At 45.4% G+C, this 21,198-nt stretch overlaps 1 protein-coding gene across 2 annotated transcripts in view; it reads left to right on the forward strand.

Annotated features, from left to right (window-relative positions):
• PRDM6 (PR/SET domain 6) overlaps positions 1-21,198 on the forward strand; it is a 232,337-nt gene that overhangs the window by 53,467 nt on the left and 157,672 nt on the right. For both annotated transcript variants that reach the window (XM_053220302.1, XM_027076820.2), the window contains exon 4: positions 18,194-18,321. In XM_053220302.1, coding sequence (XP_053076277.1) covers positions 18,194-18,321 — 128 coding nt within the window. The remainder of the gene's footprint in view (positions 1-18,193; positions 18,322-21,198) is intronic.

The raw sequence follows: 21,198 nt of genomic DNA on the forward strand, positions 1-21,198 counted from the left end.
ATGTTTACCTTCAACAACTTTGTGCTTTTAATACCAGAAACATAGAATTGCATTATTCCTAAGTTAACTACAGGCTTTATAAAAGTGTCCATTTATGGCTGACTACAGAGGACCTGCGTTTAGAGTGTGCAGAAGAGGCCTCTCTACCCTGTTGGTCTGTTTCTGTGATTGTGTCCATAACCTCATTGGGAGGTGACTTCAAAGGTCTAAATTTGAGGGTCTTTGTGAAAGTAAGGCGGAATGGCCTGGCTGGCAGCCCCTGGAGAAAGATCCGTAGCAACCTGTTCGAGAAGGTCCTGGGTTGTTCCTGTCACCAGAATTCCTTACCGTCTCCTCTGAGCTGCCTTTTTTTTTTTTTTTTAAGAAGTTTATTTTTGAGAGAGAGAGAATCCCAAGCATGTCAGCGCAGAGCCCAACGCAGGGCTCCGTCTCACAAAACTGAAACCGTGAGATCATGACCTGAGCCAAAACCAAGAGTCAGATGCTCCGCTGACTGAGCCACCCAGGCACCCCTCCTGTGAGCTTCTTTAGATGCCTGAGCTCTTGTACTGGGGCTCCAGTTGCACAGTCAGCCTCCTTGCCCTGCATCTCTAAGAGGACACACTTTGGACTAAGTGTGACAGGGGAAGGGTATCTGTCCCCTCCCCCCCCCCCCCCAAGACTTCGGCCCTCGTTAGGGTATTTGAAATTCCTTTAAGAGGGCACACCTCTTTGAAGGATCACTTGGAGATAAAGCTCAAAATGCACATATTCTTTCTGGAGTAATACTTTGACCTAGGTTCACAGCTCCCAGGATCCTAGTAAGGGGAGCCCTGGGCCTGGAAGAGAGGGCTTGAAACCTGTTGGAGGGAGAGCCACAGTTACCTTGAGGGAAGAATGAGGATAGTGACAGCCCTCAGCAGGGGCCAGATATGGGGGTTGGGGTGGGAGGAAGAACCCACATTTGCAGAGAGGCAGGTATGCCTGGCTCTGGTAGCCTGTGGCCGTGCCCTTGACAGAAGTCTCCATCTAGGCAGCCTCCCCTCTGCAGAGACTGTTGGGCTGTTGTATTCTATTGTCTGTTTTCTCCCTCTCTTCCCCCCGCCCCCCTTCCTTTTTGAGGGAGAGAGCCCTGTAAAAGGGGCAGAGAGAGAAAAGGAGAAAGTATCCTAAGCAGGTTCCATACTGTCAGCACAGAGCCCAAAATGGGGCTCACTCCCACAAACTGTGAGTGACATCATGACCTGAGCTGAAATCAAGAGTCGGATGCTTCACTGACTGAGCCACCCAGGCGCCCCTGTTGGGCGTTTTTAAGAGCAATGTTAATTTTGGCCAGTGAGGCAAAAAAGCACACACTTTCAGCCTACGTTGCATCTTTTAAAATTGTCGTAGTTGGGTTCAACTCTGCTTTTGCTATGTGGGTCTTCCCAAAGAACAGATAGACGTGGTCCAGCCCTTAAAACTTAGTTACCTAGAAGGCATCCTGTCCTTTGATCTATATCCTTCTGACTGTGGGTTTGTCTACATACCCATCCACAAAATGGTCCACACCTCTATCGTTACGTGCATCCACACCTCTGTCCGTACCTCTGTCCACACCTCCGTCCACACTTGCGTGCACACCTCCACCCACACCTCCACCCGTATCTCCATCCAGCCGTCCGACCAGCTAGCCAGCCAGCCCACCAACTGATATTTGTTGAACACCAGGCACTACGGTATGCCAGGCTCTGTGTTAATCACTAGGAATACTGTGGCAAATATGACAGAGTTCGTCTCTGCCTTCATTGAGGTCAGAGTCTGGCAGATTTTAATCAGATGTTTGTTTAAGGCTGCCTTCACCAGTCCAGAATTTGGTTAAATAACTACTTTGAACTCCTTTTTTTTTTTTTTTTTGCAAAATAGTAATGGATTACCCTTCCTCCCCGTAGGAACCCCATTTTATGGACAGAAAATGTCCCATGGTTATGTGGCGAAATCTACAGATTGTGGTGCCAGACTAAATGTCTTCCGATGTGCTTTTTGCGTGTATGTCTCCTGTTGAACTGTAACTTCCTTGAGGGGTGGGGACCGGGCCTTAAGTTTTTCCTGCCCTGTGCCGAGCATGGTTGCTGGCACATGGTAACTGCATACTACATGTTGAAACAGCACTGTCTGGGAGATCAGGCGCCCACATTTGAGGCTCACTATGACATCGCCTTCTGTCCTGGGTGCCTCATCTCCTGGATACTGATGGGAAGGAGCACTGTGGCAAACCACTGTATTCATTCATTCCTTCCAGACAGATGGTTCTGAGAACCCCAGACCCTTCCGTCTCCCAGGGATGAGTCTGTCTCTTGCTCTAGGACAGACTTAGATTTCATTCGTTTTTTTTTTGTTTTTTCCTGCGAGCAGTTATCTTTGGAAGACAGCTGTCTAAGGGCCCAACCTGGGGGGCCAGGCTTGGTCTAGGCCGCTTGTGGTCTTTATACTCCCACACTTTATGCTCTCGAGTACTCTGACTCTGGATATTGGCTGCATCTCTGCCATTGTGCCCTGCTCCAGGGTAAGATGGTCTAAGTTGAATGTGTTGCTCAGCACTGTCTTGACTTGACGTAAGGAATGTCTCCTAAATCATCTAAGGTCTGAAAATATGTCTTTTGCTCTGGCCGCATGGTCATTTTCCCCTTAATAAAGTGTGTCTGACAATCACACTTTATTGGTGTGGTGAGGAAAAGAATGTCGTAGACTTGGGAAAACATAATAATTTAAGGAGTGACACATTTCAGTGAAGAAATAAAGCCTTAGACTGCTCTGAAAAGAAGTAAAACCATAGGAAACCATTACGTCATTGGGACAAACATTCAGTGCCTTCAGAAAGCTCTTGACTAAAAAAAGCAGGTGAGCTCTAGGGCCTGGTGTGCGTTGGGACTACGCATACATGGAAGTAGGTTTTCTCCCAGGGACATTCCCTCTACAAACATTCCCTACTTAGTACCTTGTAAGTATTTAATGTGATTGCTAACGTCGCCGTTTGCGCCTAGGCTCTGGTCCAAGCTGCTTCTTGGAAATCGTACTCCTCAGTAGCTACCATGCTGAGCTGTAAAATTAGTAATGGTTTTCACCAAGGCCTGTATGGTGTCATACTCAGTAGAATTTATAAACCAGAAATTTCTACTCCAGTAAGGGTTGAATACTACTCCTTAAGACCCACTGCACGAACCATAGCTCCTTCAGATCACACTGATAGTATTACTGGGATTATTTTAACAACATAAAGTTCCTCTTTCCGGGGCGCTTGGGTGGCTCAGCCAGTTAAGCGTCTGACTTCAGCTCAGGTCATGATCTCATGGTTCATGGGTTTGAGCCCCGTGTTGGGCTCTCTGCTGACAGCTCAGAGCCTGGAGCCTGCTTTAGATTCTGTGTCTCCCTCTCTCTCTCTCTGTTTCTCCCCTGCACATGCTCTATCAGTCTCTCTCTCTCTCTCTCTCTCTCTCTCTCTCTCTCTTTCTCAAAAAAATAAAAAGAGACATTAAAAAAACAGAGCAAACATTAAACCTTTGGTTATTCATACTCATTCAGAATAATGGGCATAGGTTAAAGCAAAACTATGCTTCATTGGGGCACCTGGGTGGCTCAGTCGGTTAAGCATCCGACTTCAGCTCAGATCATGATCTCAGGGTTCATGGGTTCGAGCCCTGCATCGGGCTCTGTGCAGACAGCTCAGAGCCTGGAGCCTGCTTTGGATTCTATGCCTCCCTCTCTCTTTGTCCCTCCCCCGCGCACTCGCTCTCACGCGCTCTCTCTCTCTCTCTCTCAAAAGTAAATAAATGTTAAAAAAAAATTTAAAGTTCCTCTTTCCTATTTCCTTGCCCTTTTTTAACACTGATCCTTTCTCACATGTAGCACATTGTTGTGGTTGTTTATATCTTTCTCGAAATCCACCTTTCAGTTATGTGAGAAAGGAGGATGAGTAACTGAGCATGTGTCCCAGCCGGGGTCTGAGTTGAGTCACACGGGTGCACAGCAGGACTCTGATGCTGGGCACTGAGGTCCAGTGCTGCCGATCCCTTTCCATCTCAGCAAAAATGAAAATGAGAGAGAAGAGCCGGAAGGAGAGGGTAGAGCGGGGAAGTGTGCTGTGTTACCCATTCATTTCAGTATACGGAGAAAAGCATGGTGACAACGTGTCCTGCCCTTTGTTTATAGCATGCACAGTTCATGGCAGCAGTCTGTATAACCCCCCGCTGGCACTTAATAACTAGGAGAAGATACAGGCTTTCTTGATTGCTTAGATCTAAATGTTTGTTCGAGCTTTCAGGAGCATTTTCCTTCATTTACAGAGTTCTCTCTGATGAACGAATATCCATTTAAAACGTGGGCTCTGTACATATGAAGCAGGTTTTCACAGGCTCCAAATTTACTTCATTTGTAAACATATTTAGTGGAGGTCAGGGCTTCTTATTGGTTGCTTTGGTTAAAACTGGGTTTTTAGGGGCACCTGGGTGGCTCACTGGGTTGAGCCCCCGACTTCAGCTCAGGTCATGATCTCACAGTCTGTGAGTTCGAGCCCCATGTGGGGCTCTGTGTGGACAGCTTGGAGCCTGGAGACTGCTTTGGACTCGCCGTCTCCCTCTCTGCGCCTACCCCACTCATGCTCTGTCTGTCTGTCTGTCTCTCTCTCAAAGATAAACATCAGAAGAAAAAAATTTTTTAAACTGAATTGAGGCAGTTTTTAAACGGGTAGATTGTGAAAGTTCGTCAGAGACATTCGTGCTGATACTTAAAAAAATTTTTTTTAATGTTTATTTTTGAGAGAGGGAGAAAGTGTGAGCAGGGGAGGGGCAGAGAGAGAGGGAGACACAGAATCGGAAGCAGGCTCCAGCCTCTGAGCTGTCCGCACAGAGCCCGACGCGGGGCTCGAACCCACGAACCGTGAGATCATGACCTGAGCCAAAGCCAGGTGCTAAGCCAACTGAGCCACCCAGGCGCCGCATCGTGCTGATACTTTTAAGAAAGGGTCGGGGTAGGAAGAAATGGCTGCCTGAAAATATTTCCAAGGCTGTCCTCGGCACCGGAGGATTAACCGTCTTTTCCTTCCTAGCGTTGATGTCGTATGGGCACTGGAGACAGCTGTGTGCTATGGATATTATTGCTGTGACGGAGGAGAGGGAGAAAGATAGGATTGCAGCAGAGCCCGTGGATGGCACCAAGCCAGTGCCCTGAAAAATGGCAGACATGTCACAGCTAACAGCTGGATGCAGAACTATTTCTCTTTAATTTGGACGGAGAAAATTTTTTTCACAGCAGGGCGCTCTCCAAAGAGTACAACATCAAAGAGGGCGGGTCTCACCAGTCAGACATGGGCTGGCTCCAGGATGGAGCAAAATGAATGAACTGTCAGGACTTTCCAGCGTAGACCGTGCTGCCAAGTGAAAAGTTAAAGGTTCAGTGGCCTGTTCAGATCACAGACAGAGTCCTGATAATGGAAGCCTGATTCCCCCAAAGTCTTCCTCTGATCAACAGACAGGGGATGTCTGAAGAAGACTCCAGATTGATGGACGGCAGGCCTCCTATCGACGGCCGCCGCTGTCCTCGGAGATAAGTGGGATTCACCCAGTGCCCTACCGCTCGGCTCCCGGGAGTTCTTGGGTCTCCGGGCGGGAATCTTCCCAGCTGCCCATTGTCTTCTTCCAGCCCGCCACTTAGCAGCTGCTGGCCCGCAGTGTGGCCAAAATATCCATTTGTGTGGCTTCACATGGCCAGCTCTCTGCTGCAGGCTTCACGAACACCACCACGGGTGTTTTACAGTTTATTGACACTTTTCAACTGTTTTTCTGATTACCATATTTCAGTCTTGACGTATATGTTAGTATTATCTGCAAGCTCCACATAAACCTCTAATGATTTTCTAATATTTCTGGAACTTGATGAATGGGAATTGACAGAGTACAGTATATAGCTTTATATCAGCATTACTGAAAATACAACAACGGTGTATATAACCATTACTCATTTATTTTATGGGGCGTTTATTACTTGACCTTTGAAGCCTCGTCTTAAAATCTTGGCATTCCAGACATTCCAAAATAGGCCAAACCAAAGGGAGAGCAAAGGGTTTGCCTTTTAGAAATAACAGCACAGTAAGTTCATTCTAATGGAAGGAGGAAGGAGAAATTGTCGACATGAGAAACCTGTAGTTAGATATTTGAGGTAAAAGCTGAAAAACTGAACACGAGTAGATACAGGCACACGAGCCACTTTGTGCTTGAATCAAGAATCTTTCCTTCTAAAATAGGCTTCTTCATCTGTAGATTTCAGTCTCACCCAGTTCTTTGATGTTCTGTGTCGTCATTATTTTTTTTTAAATTTTTTTTAATGTTTATTTTTGAGACAGAGAAAGGCAGAGCATGAGCGGTGGAAGGGTAGAGAGAGAGAATGAGGGAGGGAGACACAGAATCCAAAACAGGCTCCAGGCTCTAGGCTCTGAGCTTTCAGCACAGAGCCCAGTGCGGGACCCAAACTCAGTAACAGGAACATCATGACCTGAGCTAAAGTCGAGTGTTCCCCCCCCCCCCCCCCCCGCCCGCCGGGTCATTATTACCCCTGGAAGGAGAGTGAGTTTTCACAGAATTGGGGAGTTGTATCTCTCCTGAATTGCATGGTGGCTTTGTATCAGTTTTACTAACAGATTAAGTAATTCTCAGTAAAAGGGCGTTTGCTCTGAAAATAGGGGTTTGTTTCACACATGACATTATTAATCGTTATGTACATTTTTATGAGCCTCACTCGGAGAATTTCTGATGCTTTTAAAGAAAACGCTTTCCATTTCTCCCTGATAGAACAAACGGGAGATGATGGAAAAAAGCCATAAGGGAGTGGCTGGCCTGTGACTCAGGGGGCATTTGTCCTGGTCACTTGTTAGTATAGATTGCATGTCTGGGGGCAAGTCCTTTAACTCTTGTTAGCACAAGGTTTCTCGTCTGTAAAACAGAGTAATGGTCCATCCCACCTGCTAGGTCCGTTATGAGGATCAAATAAGCTTAGTACAGTATGTTATAAACTAAAGTACCATACAGATGTGTATAATGCAGTCATTCACTGCTGTTCCTTCTTTGTGTTAAGGAGGATGCAGATTCAGCTCCTCATTTTTAAAAAAATATTTTTAATGTTTATTTACATTTGAGAGAGACAGACAGAATGCGAGTGGGTTAGGGGCGGAGAGAGAGGGAGACCCAGAATCCGAAGCAGGCTCCAGGCTCCGAGCCATCAGCACAGAGCCCAACGTGGGGCTCAAACTCATGAGCTGTGAGATCATGACCTGAGCCGAAGTCGGTTGCTCAACCGACTGAGCCACCCAGGTGCCCCGATACTCTCTTCGTGTTTAAAGGATTGCTCAGTGGCCTCTTTTCTCAAGCTTTGATCTAGCTTGATTTAAAAATCTACGCTCAAAGAGGTTGGGAGCCCACAGTGCTGGGGTTCCTGCTGTCTTCCTCTCGAGACTGGGAGGCAGTGGCCCAAAGCCCTGACTCACAGAGCTCCCTGTCGATCTGATGCTCTAGGCTGCCATCCGTACATGTCCCCTGCTCCTTATCCAGTATGCTTGACTGCTCAGACGGCTCGCCTACCTTGATTGTGTTCAGTGTTTGCAGAGGAACGAGGCACTCGCTATACGTTGGGGCCTCCCCTGGCCAAATAATGTCACTGACTTCAGAGGTCAAGCAGTGCTACGTAGTAGGTGATGTTCAATGAGGAGGTTTTGGGGTCTCGAAGCCACAGTTAATTAAAATGCATGCAAGGACTGCCTGTTCGTTATAAATAGGCTCCAGGTATGTTCCGAAGGCGGTGAGGTACCTGTGTCTTTGGGATGACATTTTTGTAACCCTGCATTAAAACCAAAGACTGAGTAAGCTTAGGAGATGGGAAATTTAGCACTGAAGAGGTACTTCCTTAGCGTTTTCTGTGTGGTGTTCTCATCCATCCAGCACTTTAAAATACTTTGTTTTATCGTTTAATAGGCTCATCTGGGAGATAAAACTAGAATATCTATTCTGGGTTTTTAAAATTAATTTTTTAATGTCCGTTTATTTGAGAGAGAGAGAGAGAGAGAGAGAGAGAGGGAGAGCCTGCGCGCCCGCATGAGCAGGGGAGGAGTCGAGAGAGGGAGGCACAGAATCCAAAGTAGGCTCCAGGCCCCCAGCTGTCCACACACAGCCTGATGCAGGGCTCGAACCCACGAACCGTGAGATCGTGGCCTGAGATGAAGTCGGATGCTTAACCGACTGAGCCACCCAGGAGCCCCTAGAATATCTGTTTTATTCATACACCTTGCTTGTGTCGTTTCGGATCCGTTTCTTCTCTCTTTCTGTCTTTCAGCAGAAGTTGATTTCCTGGTCTGTGTAAAGACTCGCATAAGGTGCCTGTGGGTAAATTTAAAAAGCAATTACAGTGTATTCCTGCCCCCCCCCGTGAGCTTACAGGCTGGTCAACCCTAGCAGCAATGAGTCTGCTTACATTATACATACTATCTTGTGGTCAGGGGCCACCATCTGGTTGGTTGGTCATGTTTGGGCTGAGGTTTCTTTACTAATTATAGTGATGGCCTAAGGATAGCAGATGTTCTTATACTGAGTGCCCAGCTCTGGTTTAAGAACTTCACATACACCGGCCCATTTGATTTTTATATTCACCTGTATTTTTTTTAAGTTTATTTATTTATTTTGAGAGACAGCATGAGCGTGCGTGGGAGAGGGGCAGAGAACAAGAGAATCCCAAGCAGGCTTCTTGATGTCAGCCTGACGTGGGGCTCGATCCCACAAATTGTGGGATCGTAATATGAGGTGAAACCAAGAGTCGGACATTTAGCCAACTGAGCCACCCAGGTGCCCCTATATTAGCCCTTTGATGTAGAGACTATCATAAGCACCATTTTTTCAAAGAAGGTCTCAGCATCTTCAAGAGGTTAAGTCACAGTCTAATGTCACTTGGTTACTCAAGGGGGAGCCAGGCTTACAACTCCACATGCCCTCCCCAGTTGCTCTTAACCAGAGTGACTCCTGTGGCATGTTTTCCCTGGTAATACTTAAGAAAGTCTCCCTAACAACCATACTGTTGAAAGTAAGAGTTTTGATTTAGCAGCAGAGGTATTCTGGTTTGTAAGTGTTCACGGTCAAAACAGTGAAGAATTATTCTTTGTGGCATGAGTTGTGTTAGCTCTCCCTGAGCCACAAAATATTTGCTCCCTGTCCCTCCTGACCCAGAGGAATCCCACAGTAAAACGTTGTTATGCATCTTGGCAAACAATATATTTTTTCAATTGAGGTTCTCAAATCCCTAATACACTTGCTTATTGAAACCTTGCTTTTCTGAATTTTACAGAAAGAGGGGGCCAGATGAAGGCACTGTGGAGAACAGGCAGAGCAGATAAGAGAAACCATCTTTTTTTTTTTTTTTAATGTTTGTTTATTTTTGAGACAGAGACAGAGCATGAACGGGAGGAGGGGCACAGAGCGAGGGAGGCACAGAATCCGAAAGAGGTTCCAGGCTCTGAGCTGTCAGCACAGAACCCGACGCGGGGCTTGAACTCACAGACTGTGAGATCATGACCTGAGCTGAAGTCGGACGCTCAACCGACTGAGCCACTCATGCACCCCAAGACAAACCGTCTTTGTAGCTCTTCTTCCCTGCGTCCTCCGTGTGCTTAGGTTTTCAGATCAGAACCGAAAACCCCCCAAAGACCACTTCTTGGCTCTTGTTGTAACAGTTGTTGATTACATTTTAATAATCACATGCAATGTGTCTTTGCATTTCATAGAATTGGCAGAAGTTAGGTTCAAGGAGGATGTAATATTTTCTTTTAAAAAGCCCTGGTGGATAGTGTTCGGAATGGAGTTTAATTGCATTTAGCGGTGATTTTTTTCCCTCAGGCTTCAAGTAAAAGCTAAGATCTTTAGGAAGCGGCAGAATTATTGTGAAAATTCATTTCCGTTCATTGCAGCGTGTTTTGAGGTCTTCCCCTGGGCACGTGCCAGGCCCTGTGTTAGATGTTTGGGCATAAAATATGCTCTGTCACGTCAGCCACCCGGTAAAGACTGAAAGTGGCTCGCATTTCAGCGCACAACCAAATGCTGGTGTCTGGGGCCTGGGCACAGGGACAGGCCAAGGTGTGGAAATGAAAGAGGGGGGCCAGAGATGTCTCCCTGCTCACTGAAAATTGGCTAATCGTTTTCCTATAAAATCTTGGGATCTTTTTTTTTTTTTTTCTTTCTATGCCAAAGTTCAAGGACCCAGGTTCTGGAAGGAACAGATAAGTATTTATGCTATTATAATGCATGGTCCTTTGGTCTGCAGTCACTGGCTCTTTTCAGGGTACTTGGAACAGTGGATGAGGTGACCCAGGCATGGCATCTCCCAGTGGGAAAGCAGAGGTATGGAGGCTGGAAGAAGGCCTGGAGATGAGGCCTCAGTCTGCCACTGACTAGTAGCCTCGCTTTGTCTAAGCCACTAACTTTTGGAGCCCCCATTTTCTTAGGTCAAACCTGATCAGTTTGGAACAGATGGTCTCTGAGGTCCCTTCCAAATCTGATTCTCCTGGGCTTTAAATTTAGCCAAGGTACTCAGCTTCCTAGCAGAAGAATGGGCGACCGAAATCTTCACGGAGGTCTGTCCACCGGAGAAAGTGCTCTGCCTGTGGTGTTTTTCAGACAGGTCCCCCCAGTTCACTGCGAGCCCTTGGTGATATCCCAGCAGCCGCCTCCAAGAGCAGGGGTGAGGTTAGGTGAGCTGGCTGGGTGCTTTCTGGTGGACTTTCTTTTTATCTGTTTTTATAGTGAAATTACTTTTATAACTTCTTTGACTTCAAGGGGGTCCTTTGGTTAAAAAGATCATTGAAAGCCTCTGCTGGTAAGAATGAAAGAAATGAACCCAGCTCTCTCACTCCCTGGAAAACTACAGCACAGAAAGCTTGGATCGCAATCAGATGGGCTTCTGGGCAGCACAGGCGTAATGAGTGTTTGCCGTGTTTCCAGGTTATCAGTTCAAAAGGGTTTCCTTCAGAGTGCCCCCAGCTGTCACAGACTGATTTTTAGTCGTACCAATAATTCCTTTAGGGCTGGGATTACAGACTGAAATGCTTCATGAGGCCAAGCTGATAAGTAAATTACTGAAGTTGGGAGCATGTAAGACAATAGGGAGTGGTGCAGAACCACAGGGTTGGCCTAAAGGGGGTGATCTTTTCTCCGCCTCGGTGGATTATTGCCAGAGAGTGGGGACTCACCTTCTGATTTTACTTTTTGAGAACAGTTGGAAATTTCCAAGTTTTTAAAACACGGTGGAAGAAAAACCAAGTTGGCCACATGCCCAAGTCCAGCCCGAGAGCCCGCTGGGTTTGCAACTCTTGCTTCAGAGAAACTGATGGCTCAGAGCCACCGATATGTACGAATTACTGTCGTTCAGAAGGAGGTTTTACTGCTTTTTATAAATTAAAAATGAGCCCAACTTACTTGCTTCCTTACATTGTTTCTATGATGATGATTATCATTAAATGTAAATTGGCAACATTCATAAATGACAGAGCCGTGGACAAACCACTCAGGATTAGGATGTATAACACAACCTGGGTGGATTTTTTTTTTAATTTTTTTTTCAACGTTTATTTATTTTTTGGGGGGACAGAGAGAGACAGAGCATGAACGGGGGAGGGGCAGAGAGGGAGGGAGACACAGAATCGGAAACAGGCTCCAGGCTCCGAGCCATCAGCCCAGAGCCTGACGCAGGGCTCGAACTCACGGACCGCGAGATCGTGACCTGGCTGAAGTCGGACGCTTAACCGACTGCGCCACCCAGGCGCCCCATTTTTTTTTTTTTAATTTTTTAAGCTTATTTATGTGTTTTGATAGAGCACGAGTGGGGGAGGGACGGGGAGGTGCGGAAATTCCAAGCAGGCTCTGTGCTGTCAGCTTGAACTCAGGAACCGGAGATCATGAACGTGGATGTATTTTTTTTTTGCTCTTGTTGTCCTTTAAAGTAGACTCTTCTTCTAGGACCCTAAAGTCATGGGAGACAGTGGTGCTTCCTGGTATCCAGGATTGAAATAAATACACACCTTTCACACGGTGGTTTTCATTTGATGTCATGTGTGGTTTGTAATAAGCAAGAACGTGTGGTCATTCTTTCCATCATGTGTGGCATCCCAGTAAATATTACTGGATTGAAAACTGCAAAAATCCCCTTAAAAAGGTAAGAATTAGCGTTCACCCTTACTTATCTCTCCAGTCGCATTGATAAAAGAGAAAAGAGAAAGCACAGACCAAAAATAATGGTTTTAAAATAGCAACAACAAGGATCACAGAAGAAATCAGGGGCTGTTGACATAGTCGTACATACTCCAAACATTTTCCTAGGAAGATAACACAGATAACGTTTTAACCTTGGGTAATATAGTCAGCTTCTCTATTTTAACAACACATGCAAACACCCAACTACAAAGAAATGAGTGCCTAGGTTTTCATTTATTTTTCTCTCTCTGATTTTTTGGAAAAGAATCAGAAAACCATAAAGTATGATATAGAAATGCCAGTATGTGGGCCAGCCAAAAAGTAAGTGTTAAGATTTTGCCATATTGGCTTCAGATTTTTTTTTAAGAAAAATGAAACTTTTCAGGTAAATTCCCCTTATTTTACCTCCATTCCTTTTTCCCCAAGGCCAGTGCTCTCATAAAGTTATCATGAACCCCTCCGGTGAACCTTTTCAGAATTTTACCGTATGTATCTTTAGCTCTCACTACTTGTACATTGCAGTATACACTTTCATAAAGTATGCTACTGAGTGTTGTATATTTTGAAATGTTAACAAACCGTATCATGTGTATCAATCTGCAGCCTGTTTTTCCTCAATCTTTCTTTGTTACTGTTTTTTATCTTATCTTTATTTATGAGAAAGAGAGACAGAGTGGGAGCAGGGGAGGAGCAGAGAGAGAGGGAGACATAGAATCCAAAGCAGGCTCCAGGCTCTGAGCTATCAGCACAGAGCGGGGCTCGAACTCATGAACTGAAAGATCATGGCCTGAGCTGAAGTCAGACACTTAGCCAACTGAGCCACCCAGGTGCCTCTATATTTTTATGAGAGAGAGAGAGAGAGACAGACTCAGAGAGAGACACTCAGAGAGACTCTAAAGCAGGGTCAATGCGCAGTGCAGAACCTGATTCAGGACTTGATCCTACAATCCCTGGGATCACAACCTGATCCAAACTCAAGACTTGGGCACTCAACTGACTGAGCCACCCAGGTGCCCCTCAACTCTCTGTTTTTGATGTTTATCCATATCAACTAGATCTGAATACAAACAGATCTAATTCATTTCCTTTAAGTGTTTTGTACTATTTTATTGGGTAATTAAAGCGCAGTTTGTCTTTCTGATAAAGGGTATTTCCATTATTTCTCATTATTTACTATTACAAACAGTGCTACAGTGAATGCCCTTGGACTTGTCTCCTGGGGCACTGGGATTTCAGTGGGGTAATTTCCTAGTGTGATATTGCTGAGTCATAGGATTTACACATCATCAGCTTTATTTCAATATTTCTAGAGTGTTTTCCAATATGACTGTGCTGTCTTACACTCGTTTTCAGCAAAGCTGGAGCTACCTTTCTAAAACCAATATGCCAGATATACACTTGGTATAGTTTGGAGACTTTTCTACTTGAAAATTTTACTTCAGTTCCCACCAAGTATCGTGTGTGTGTGTGTGTGTGTGTGTGTGTGTGTGTGTGTGTGTTTACTTGTATTTCCTCCACTTCCACACGGTTATTGGTTTGACTTCCTTAGAACAGAGCATGGGGCACCTGGCTGGCTCAGTCCGTTGAGCATCTGACTTTGGCTCAGGTCATGATCTCATTGTTGATGAGTTCAAGCCCCGCATGGGGCTCTGTGCTGACAGCTCAGAGCCTGGAGCCTGCTTCGGATTCTGTGTCTCCCTTTGTCTCTGGTCTTTCTCCACTCATGCTCTGTCTCTCTGTCTCCCCAAAATGAATAAACGTTAAAAAACAAAACAAAACACTCTGCTTTATTCAAGTGTTCTTCCAGAATGAGTCTTTCCCTTAATATAAATTTCACTCTCTTACCTTCATTCTCACTGTTGGAATGAATAGAATTTGTGACCTTGTTGACATTTTCATAGATCTTGAGAGGATTGTCTAAACACTTTATGCATGGTTTCTTTTGAAAGGACATGAAAACAAAATAAATGTCGGTATCAGCATTAATTGATATCCTTAAATTCCTTAAGTTTTTTTTTTTTAGACCTACAGGTATCTAAATTTTCATTTTACTGTCCCACAAATATAGATGTTAATGCAATGTCCAAGAACACCTTCTTGAACTGGGAATTGTTGCTCTATCTTGAAACTTGTTGAAACATTTCTTCACTTCTAGTTCCTTCTGCTTTTTTTTCTTTTGATTTAACTTTATTTTTTATTTTTTAAAATTTACTTCCAAATTAGTATATAGTGAAGCAATGATTTCAGTAGATTCCTTAATGCCTTTTACCCATTTAGCCCATCCCCCCTTCCACAACCCCTCCAGCCACCCTCAGTTTGTTCTCCATATTTATGAGTCTCTTTTGTTTTGTCCCCCTCCCTGTTTTTATATTATTTTTGTTTTTAGTTCCTTCTGTCTTGGAAAAAGAAAGTTGCGGCCTGCCTGATACAGTAGATGGATATAGGCTCACTGTCCTTGTATAGTTTGGTTACATGCAGAATTTTGCACATACTTCGTCCTTTAAACAACAAGAACAACAACAACAAAAAAACACCTGAGCTCTTAAATGGAAACAAAGTTGAACTGATGATGGATGGTGATGATAGGGCCCAAGTGAGTACCTAGGGCTTTTCTTAGTTCCTGCTCAGTGCTCACATTTGGGTATCTTCGTTTTCCCGCTTGGATTCCCCTTCTACTCGAGGAATGAACGGAAATACGTGTCAGTGCCTTCAGGCCCTTGTTTCTTGTTCTAGAAACACTGAGTTTAAATGTGAACTCTTGGGGGTGGGGGGCGCCTGGGTGGCTCAGTCAGTTAAGCATCTGACTCCTGAGTTCGGCTCAGGTCATGATCTCACAGTTGGTTTCTTTGAGCCCCGCACTAGACTCTCCGCTGACAGTGTGGAGCCTGCTTGGAGATTCTCTCTCTCCCTGCCCCTTCCCCCCTCAAAACAAATACTTTTTTAAAAACCTTACAAAAAAAAGATAAACATTCACATTTAACATCACAGACCAGAAGGGGTCCAGGATGACCTCGAGCCAAGTATACAGGCGTACATTTTCGGCCCCTCTAAAAACTTTGGTTGGGGACCACGAACCAGGACCAGGAGGCACTGGTCTTATTATGATGAGCCCCCTTGAGGAAGTGCCACGTGCTGTGAATATATGTTGTCATGATGTGACATTTTGTGACATAGTTATGACATTTATTTTGGGGGGACTTAGGTGGAACAGATGGTGTCACTGAGGACTGTGGTATAGTGCACGAGGAAGGTGACTCGGGCTGATGATGGTGACGGTGGAGAGAGAGAGAGACCGTTCTTGGAAAGCATGTAGGAGGCAAGTTCAACTCCATTGGGTGATGGCTGGGCTCTGGGGGCCGAGGGAGAGAACAACATCAAGGTCGAATGAGTCTCCTCAACTCTGGGGGCACGGCTATGGGATCTAACAGAGTACCTGCGATTTTCGTCACTTTTCCATTTGAGTTAGCGTAAAGTCAGTATTAGCGGAAGCCGGGGAGGCACAGCCTCGTGTCCTGTGCTACGTTGTGTGATGTTGGGAAAAAGCCTGACAAATAGCCACCTACTTTTCCCCTCAAGGCAAGTAGCAGTTCCAATCAAGCAGGCAAAAATGATAGGATTCCTGTCGTCACACCATATTTAACTTGGGAGTTTTGCTAAGACGAGAGTATAGGGAGAAACCTTTTTATACCCATTTTCAAGACTGACTGGCTTGTGCCTGGTGTTCAGATGAGCCGGCGTCCAAGTGACACCCGTTACACGTAAATACTAGAGTTTCATGTGCTGCTGATGAAATGGGCCAGAAGCACCAAGGAGAATCGTCTTCCTCAAAACGCTTCCTAATTGTTTTCACTCGCAGCTCTCAAGGGAAGTTGGTTCGTGGGGGAAAGGATAGGGCAGAGGGTCTGGGTCGTCAACATTTCTGGCTCCATTTTAGGTAAACATTGGTGTCTGAGGAACTAATGGCTTTGTTCAGCGTCCCACGGGTTGTCAACAGCAGAGTCACGGTTGAGACTTTGAATCTCGGAACCAGCTTCCTAAAAAGGAAAGCAGAAACCACCGCCACATAATACAATGGGATCTAACCTAAATGCAAAGTCTGTCTTTGGGTGGTTCAGGGAGCAGATACATCTACCTCATGAAATGATTCCATTCCCTTGCCCTCATCCTCAAACTAGGAATTGAAAGAAGTCATTAATCTTAACTAGACTATAATCCAGGAGTCTCTTTATTCTTCTCAGGCGACGTTGATTATCAGTTGCGATCGCCCTGCTGCGCCTCCCAAAGCTTCTGCAGCAGTACCCTCCATCAGATTGATGTCTTGTCTTTGAGGGGTGGGGGAGTTAGTGGAGAGGTTGGGGGTGGAGACAAATGAGCAAAAGCAACAACAACAACAAAACCCAAAACCCCCAAAAACACAAGTCATCTGTTTTAAAATGACTAGAGATAATAAAAGAAACTGTCATCACTAAGCCCTTTGGCCCCCAGCACAGAAATGCTGAGCTAAATTAATCTGAATCACTGTACTAATTTTAGTCTCTAGTGTAACCAGTGAGGCTCTCTGTAAGACTTGTTCTCCATGTGTGTTTGGAAGAGAGCAGTGGAAAAGGCTGATGAGAGGGTAAGAGACATGACTTCCAGGATGCTGTGGGCAACACTTCAGCAATTACCAGGATCCCATCACTATTTTATTTGAAAAGGACCAGTCGCATCATGGTTCCTTCTGAGAACTGCACCCCTTGCTTCCCAGATGCCCCCTAGGACTGGGATTCCCTTCTGGAATGGCTGTATGTATGTAAGCCCCCAACCTCACACCCCTCGAGAGACCACATCCTCCAAGCTCCCCAGGGCTCACCTGGTTTCTGGAAACAGGAGCTGATGACCTCTGTGGTCGGCTCAGACTCTGCCTGTGCTGGGTTGGCTAGTGTTACGCATGAGACTTTTTGTCCCATTGTCCCTGCCTGGTTTGAAACAAACTTCATTTCCTTGTATGTGATCTTTAAGAAAAATTTTTTTAGTGTTTATTTTTTGAGAGAGTGTGCGCAAGCGAGGGTGGGGGCGGAGAGAGAGAGGGGAACAGAGGATCTCAAGCAGGCTCTGTGTTGACAGCAGACATCCTGATGTGGGGCTCGAACTGACGAGCTATATAAGATCATGACCTAAGCCGAAGTTGGACGCTTAATCAACTAAACGGCCCAGGCCCCCCTCCTTGAATGTGATCTTGAAAGAAGAGTTGCTTAGAATGACCTCAAGCAGTCATTAGTAGACCCACCTCAGTTAAGACATTTACAATCCCTAGGAAATAGTCATTCTCTGCCCCCCCTTTCTCTTCTTGAGGGTCTCTCTTTTTTGATGGCTGCCCTAATAGTTTCAGGTGCTGACAACAGCAGTCCCATATTCTCTGCGTGGTGAGAGTCCTTTTATTTCATCTGAATGAGAGCCTGTTGTGTTTTGTTTTAACCAGTTCTCTGCACGTCTATAACATTCCACCTGCTTTCTTCCCCTGGGTTGCCCGGCTCGTCTAACAGACGGTTACTGCGTCCCGAATGCCTTCGAACAGTTACGTGTTTGAGCCCGGGGGCCTCTCGTGTGGATGTTCCAGCCATGTCAGCATGGCCTCTCCCTTCAGCTTGTTTTGTTTATCCGGCAGCTCATTACTTAGGAGTAGCCTGTCAAAATAGGTTAAATATCCTTTGGGAAACATGGTCCCTCACATCCTCGAGATACCAGAAATATGTTGAATACAGGGGAAGATCGGCTTGATAAGAAAAACGGGATCGACTTGCATCACCCAAAAATATTTTCCTGCTATTCCGGTTGAGTTTCCGCGAACATCAATAAAGCTCTAGCGAACCTACAGGCCATAAATTTCTGCAGCCGACGCATAAAGACACCAAGGGAAGCAGGGAAAATGATTGCTGATGATTCGTTCTAACTACTTGACCTTCTGACCTCTTCTCTAGATATATGACCAAGATGGAACACTACAGCACTTTATTGATGGTGGGGAACCTAGTAAGTCGAGCTGGATGAGGTATATCCGATGTGCAAGGCACTGCGGAGAACAGAATCTAACAGTAGTTCAGTACAGGTAACGTATGTACCTTGATTTACCACTTCAACGTAGCTGAAGCCCTTTGGCTTGCGTGTACAAATTCAGGCTTGCTGCTGGTTTTAAAACCCTGCAGAGTCCTGCAGAACCCTGTGAGGACTGGTAGCCATTGTTTTCCTAGGTTTTTGGAATCTCCTTGGTTCTTGCAACCACACTATCCCGAGAGTTCAGGAGTAAAGATGCTCCCGGAAGGGCCTCTTTTACTCGGTGCACGTGGTGTAGTTACTTCCACGCCACTGCCTGAACATCCACAAGTGCCTGAATGAGCTGGGAAAACTTGCTGATGCGGGGTGATTCCCCCACAGCCGGTGTGTGCCTGCGCGTAGATAGGAGTTCAGAGATGCAGCCCCAGATCCCGTGCACCCTGCCGTCTTGAGGCTTTCTCCCTCGGGAAACAGTGTCATTTGCACAGAGACGTGGGAGGCCAAGAACTAACTCTTAGCCTGCTCCAGGCTGCTTTTCCCGAACTCTTCAGCTCAGCAGCCATGGCTGAGCCAGAATAACCCATCCCGGTCCCTCAAAAGGTGTCAGAGTGTTTGGCTTTGGCCCTTTGACCATTCAAGATACATGTCGGGTGATCAAGCAGTTCCAGAACGTGGAGAAGCCGCCGGTTCCCTGAGAAGTTTGGGCAAAGCCCAAAGGGTAACAGACCCAAAGTGGAGCCAGCCTCATTTTCCAGAATCCCGTTGGGAGGCCTGTGGCTGGGGCGGGGTGGGGGGAAGGTGGGGAGGGGCATGGGAGGGGCAGAAAAGCAAGGTGGATTCCCAGATGCCCTGCCACATCCGCTCAGTGCACCTGTTGGTCAAGCATTTCCACTTAGTGCTAAAGAAGGCTGAAATGGAGATGGGAACACAAAAACAGATCACAGAGAGGGGGGGAAAAACCCTTTCCTCAAAATCCCTCGAAAACATGTGCCGTATAAATATATGACCTCAGTTATAAACAGCCATGTTCCCTTTAGAATCAGAAGCAACTGGTTAGCTTTATTAGGCACCACAGACACATCAAAGCAGAAGGTCCTGTACTCTGCAACTTGGCTTCTTGCCTGTGGCTATTTATTTTCTTTCTTTCTCCTTCTTTTTTTTCTTTTTTAGTTTTTAAACATGAAGCTTAAAAAAAAAAAAGGGCTTTATACCCCTCATAGGTATAAGGCTGCACAAATCTGGCTGGCTCTCCGAAGGTCTCCAGTTCAAAGGGAACATATTTGGGCAGCATGTGACTCACTGCCATGGTTTCCTGGGCAGTTATATTTCATTAAATAATGGTTTCAACGAAACCGTGCATGACGGTATTTGGTTACTTGACTGCAGCCGCATTTCTGTCATGAAGTTTTTATGAAACCCGGAGCTAGAAAATTAGTAATGGTTGGGTTTGTCCCTCCAGCAAGAGATAGTCTGGCCGGTTCCGTAATGAGCACCTGGGGAGCTCTTGAGGCAAATTCTGAATTTGGGGGAAACAAGAAACCCCTGAAGAGTAAGGCAGTTACCTATCTGTCAGTAGTAAGTGGATTTTACAGCTAGCCTTTCATGATAGTGCTTCACCTTCTAGATCTCTCTGCCGATCTGTTTTCGATTACTTCGGATCTTTCTAAAATGAACTACAAAAACACAATTTAAAAAACTGGCATCCATCACCAGTGACCACGTCCAAGAGTAAGAAAATAGAAAAGTTGGACCCCGAAGAGCCAGCTTAATTTTTATTGTACATGAACGTCCTCTTCACAAAAAGTCAGCTGGTTTAGATTCATTCTGTTATGATTTGTAATATCTAAATGGAATTTTCTTCAAAGCGCCCTTGATTGATTGACCCTTAGCTGAACGTTTTGTTTTTATTTTGAGGCTGACAATAATGTTTGTTGGCGTGTGCTGTGCTTCAACTGCGTTGGGACGCCATGAGGCTATCTTTATGAGTCATCCAACCACAATACTAAATACATGTCAGCAAAGGAAATATTATCTGAAGAGGGAAAAATTCCTTTGATGTGCTTCAACATGCAGAGATTTCTGCGAGTTTTGGAAGCTTTGCCCGCTTGTAAGGAACGGTGTACCCTTACACATTTTTTTTTCTTTTTTTTTTTTTTTGCCCACCCCTCCCTTTCGGCTTACTCTGTGCCTCAGAAGACCACCCATTGCTTGAAAACAGTTCTGTTCTTTCAGCGGCAAAGTGTGTCATTTGGTTTTTAGCACATTCATTTGCCGGGCGCTGTGTTTATATTAAGGGAAGCCAAACCGAGAGATGAAATGTTACAAGGGTGAAGTACAAAGTCGACTCAATTTTTCTCAAGTTAGGAGATGCCGGTGATTTATAGCTCGGCTCCAATTTTGATTTTTTTTTTATGTAGCGGTGGAAAGAATTAATAAAATGCACAGCTCTTGGAGATGCGGAGGGAGGCAGGGTGGCGAGGTCCGCACAACTGGCTGGAGTTTTTGTCAGATATTCATAGAATGTTGGGAAAAACATTCTGCTTAGTTAGCAGTGCCCTCGTGAGACAGAATGGCAGCAAGTAAGGAAAATAACAAGATAAATGAAATTTTTGCAGCTGCAAGTGAAATATTGAGAATCTGCACTTTTTTTTTTATTGATCTTTATGATCCTATTGCCAAGAGCCACTTTGTGGTGACAAAATATGTTGACAAGTGCATATCTCACTGCCATGAAAAATGTGGAGAAGGATTTGCCTTATGTCTGCAGTGTTCTACAAGGAGCCAATTGCCCTGCCAAGGCCATTCCTTACAGAAAGGCTAAATTTAAGGCCCACCAACCCTAAACACTTTTATCTTGAACTTGAGGCTAATATTTGTAGCAGTTCTTCATTGAGGAAACCAGTCACGGTGTCCTCATTTTTTTTTTTTTAAT

This window comes from Acinonyx jubatus, chromosome A1 (assembly GCF_027475565.1).
Source record: "Acinonyx jubatus isolate Ajub_Pintada_27869175 chromosome A1, VMU_Ajub_asm_v1.0, whole genome shotgun sequence".
In the NCBI taxonomy this organism is placed as follows: domain Eukaryota; kingdom Metazoa; phylum Chordata; class Mammalia; order Carnivora; family Felidae; genus Acinonyx; species Acinonyx jubatus.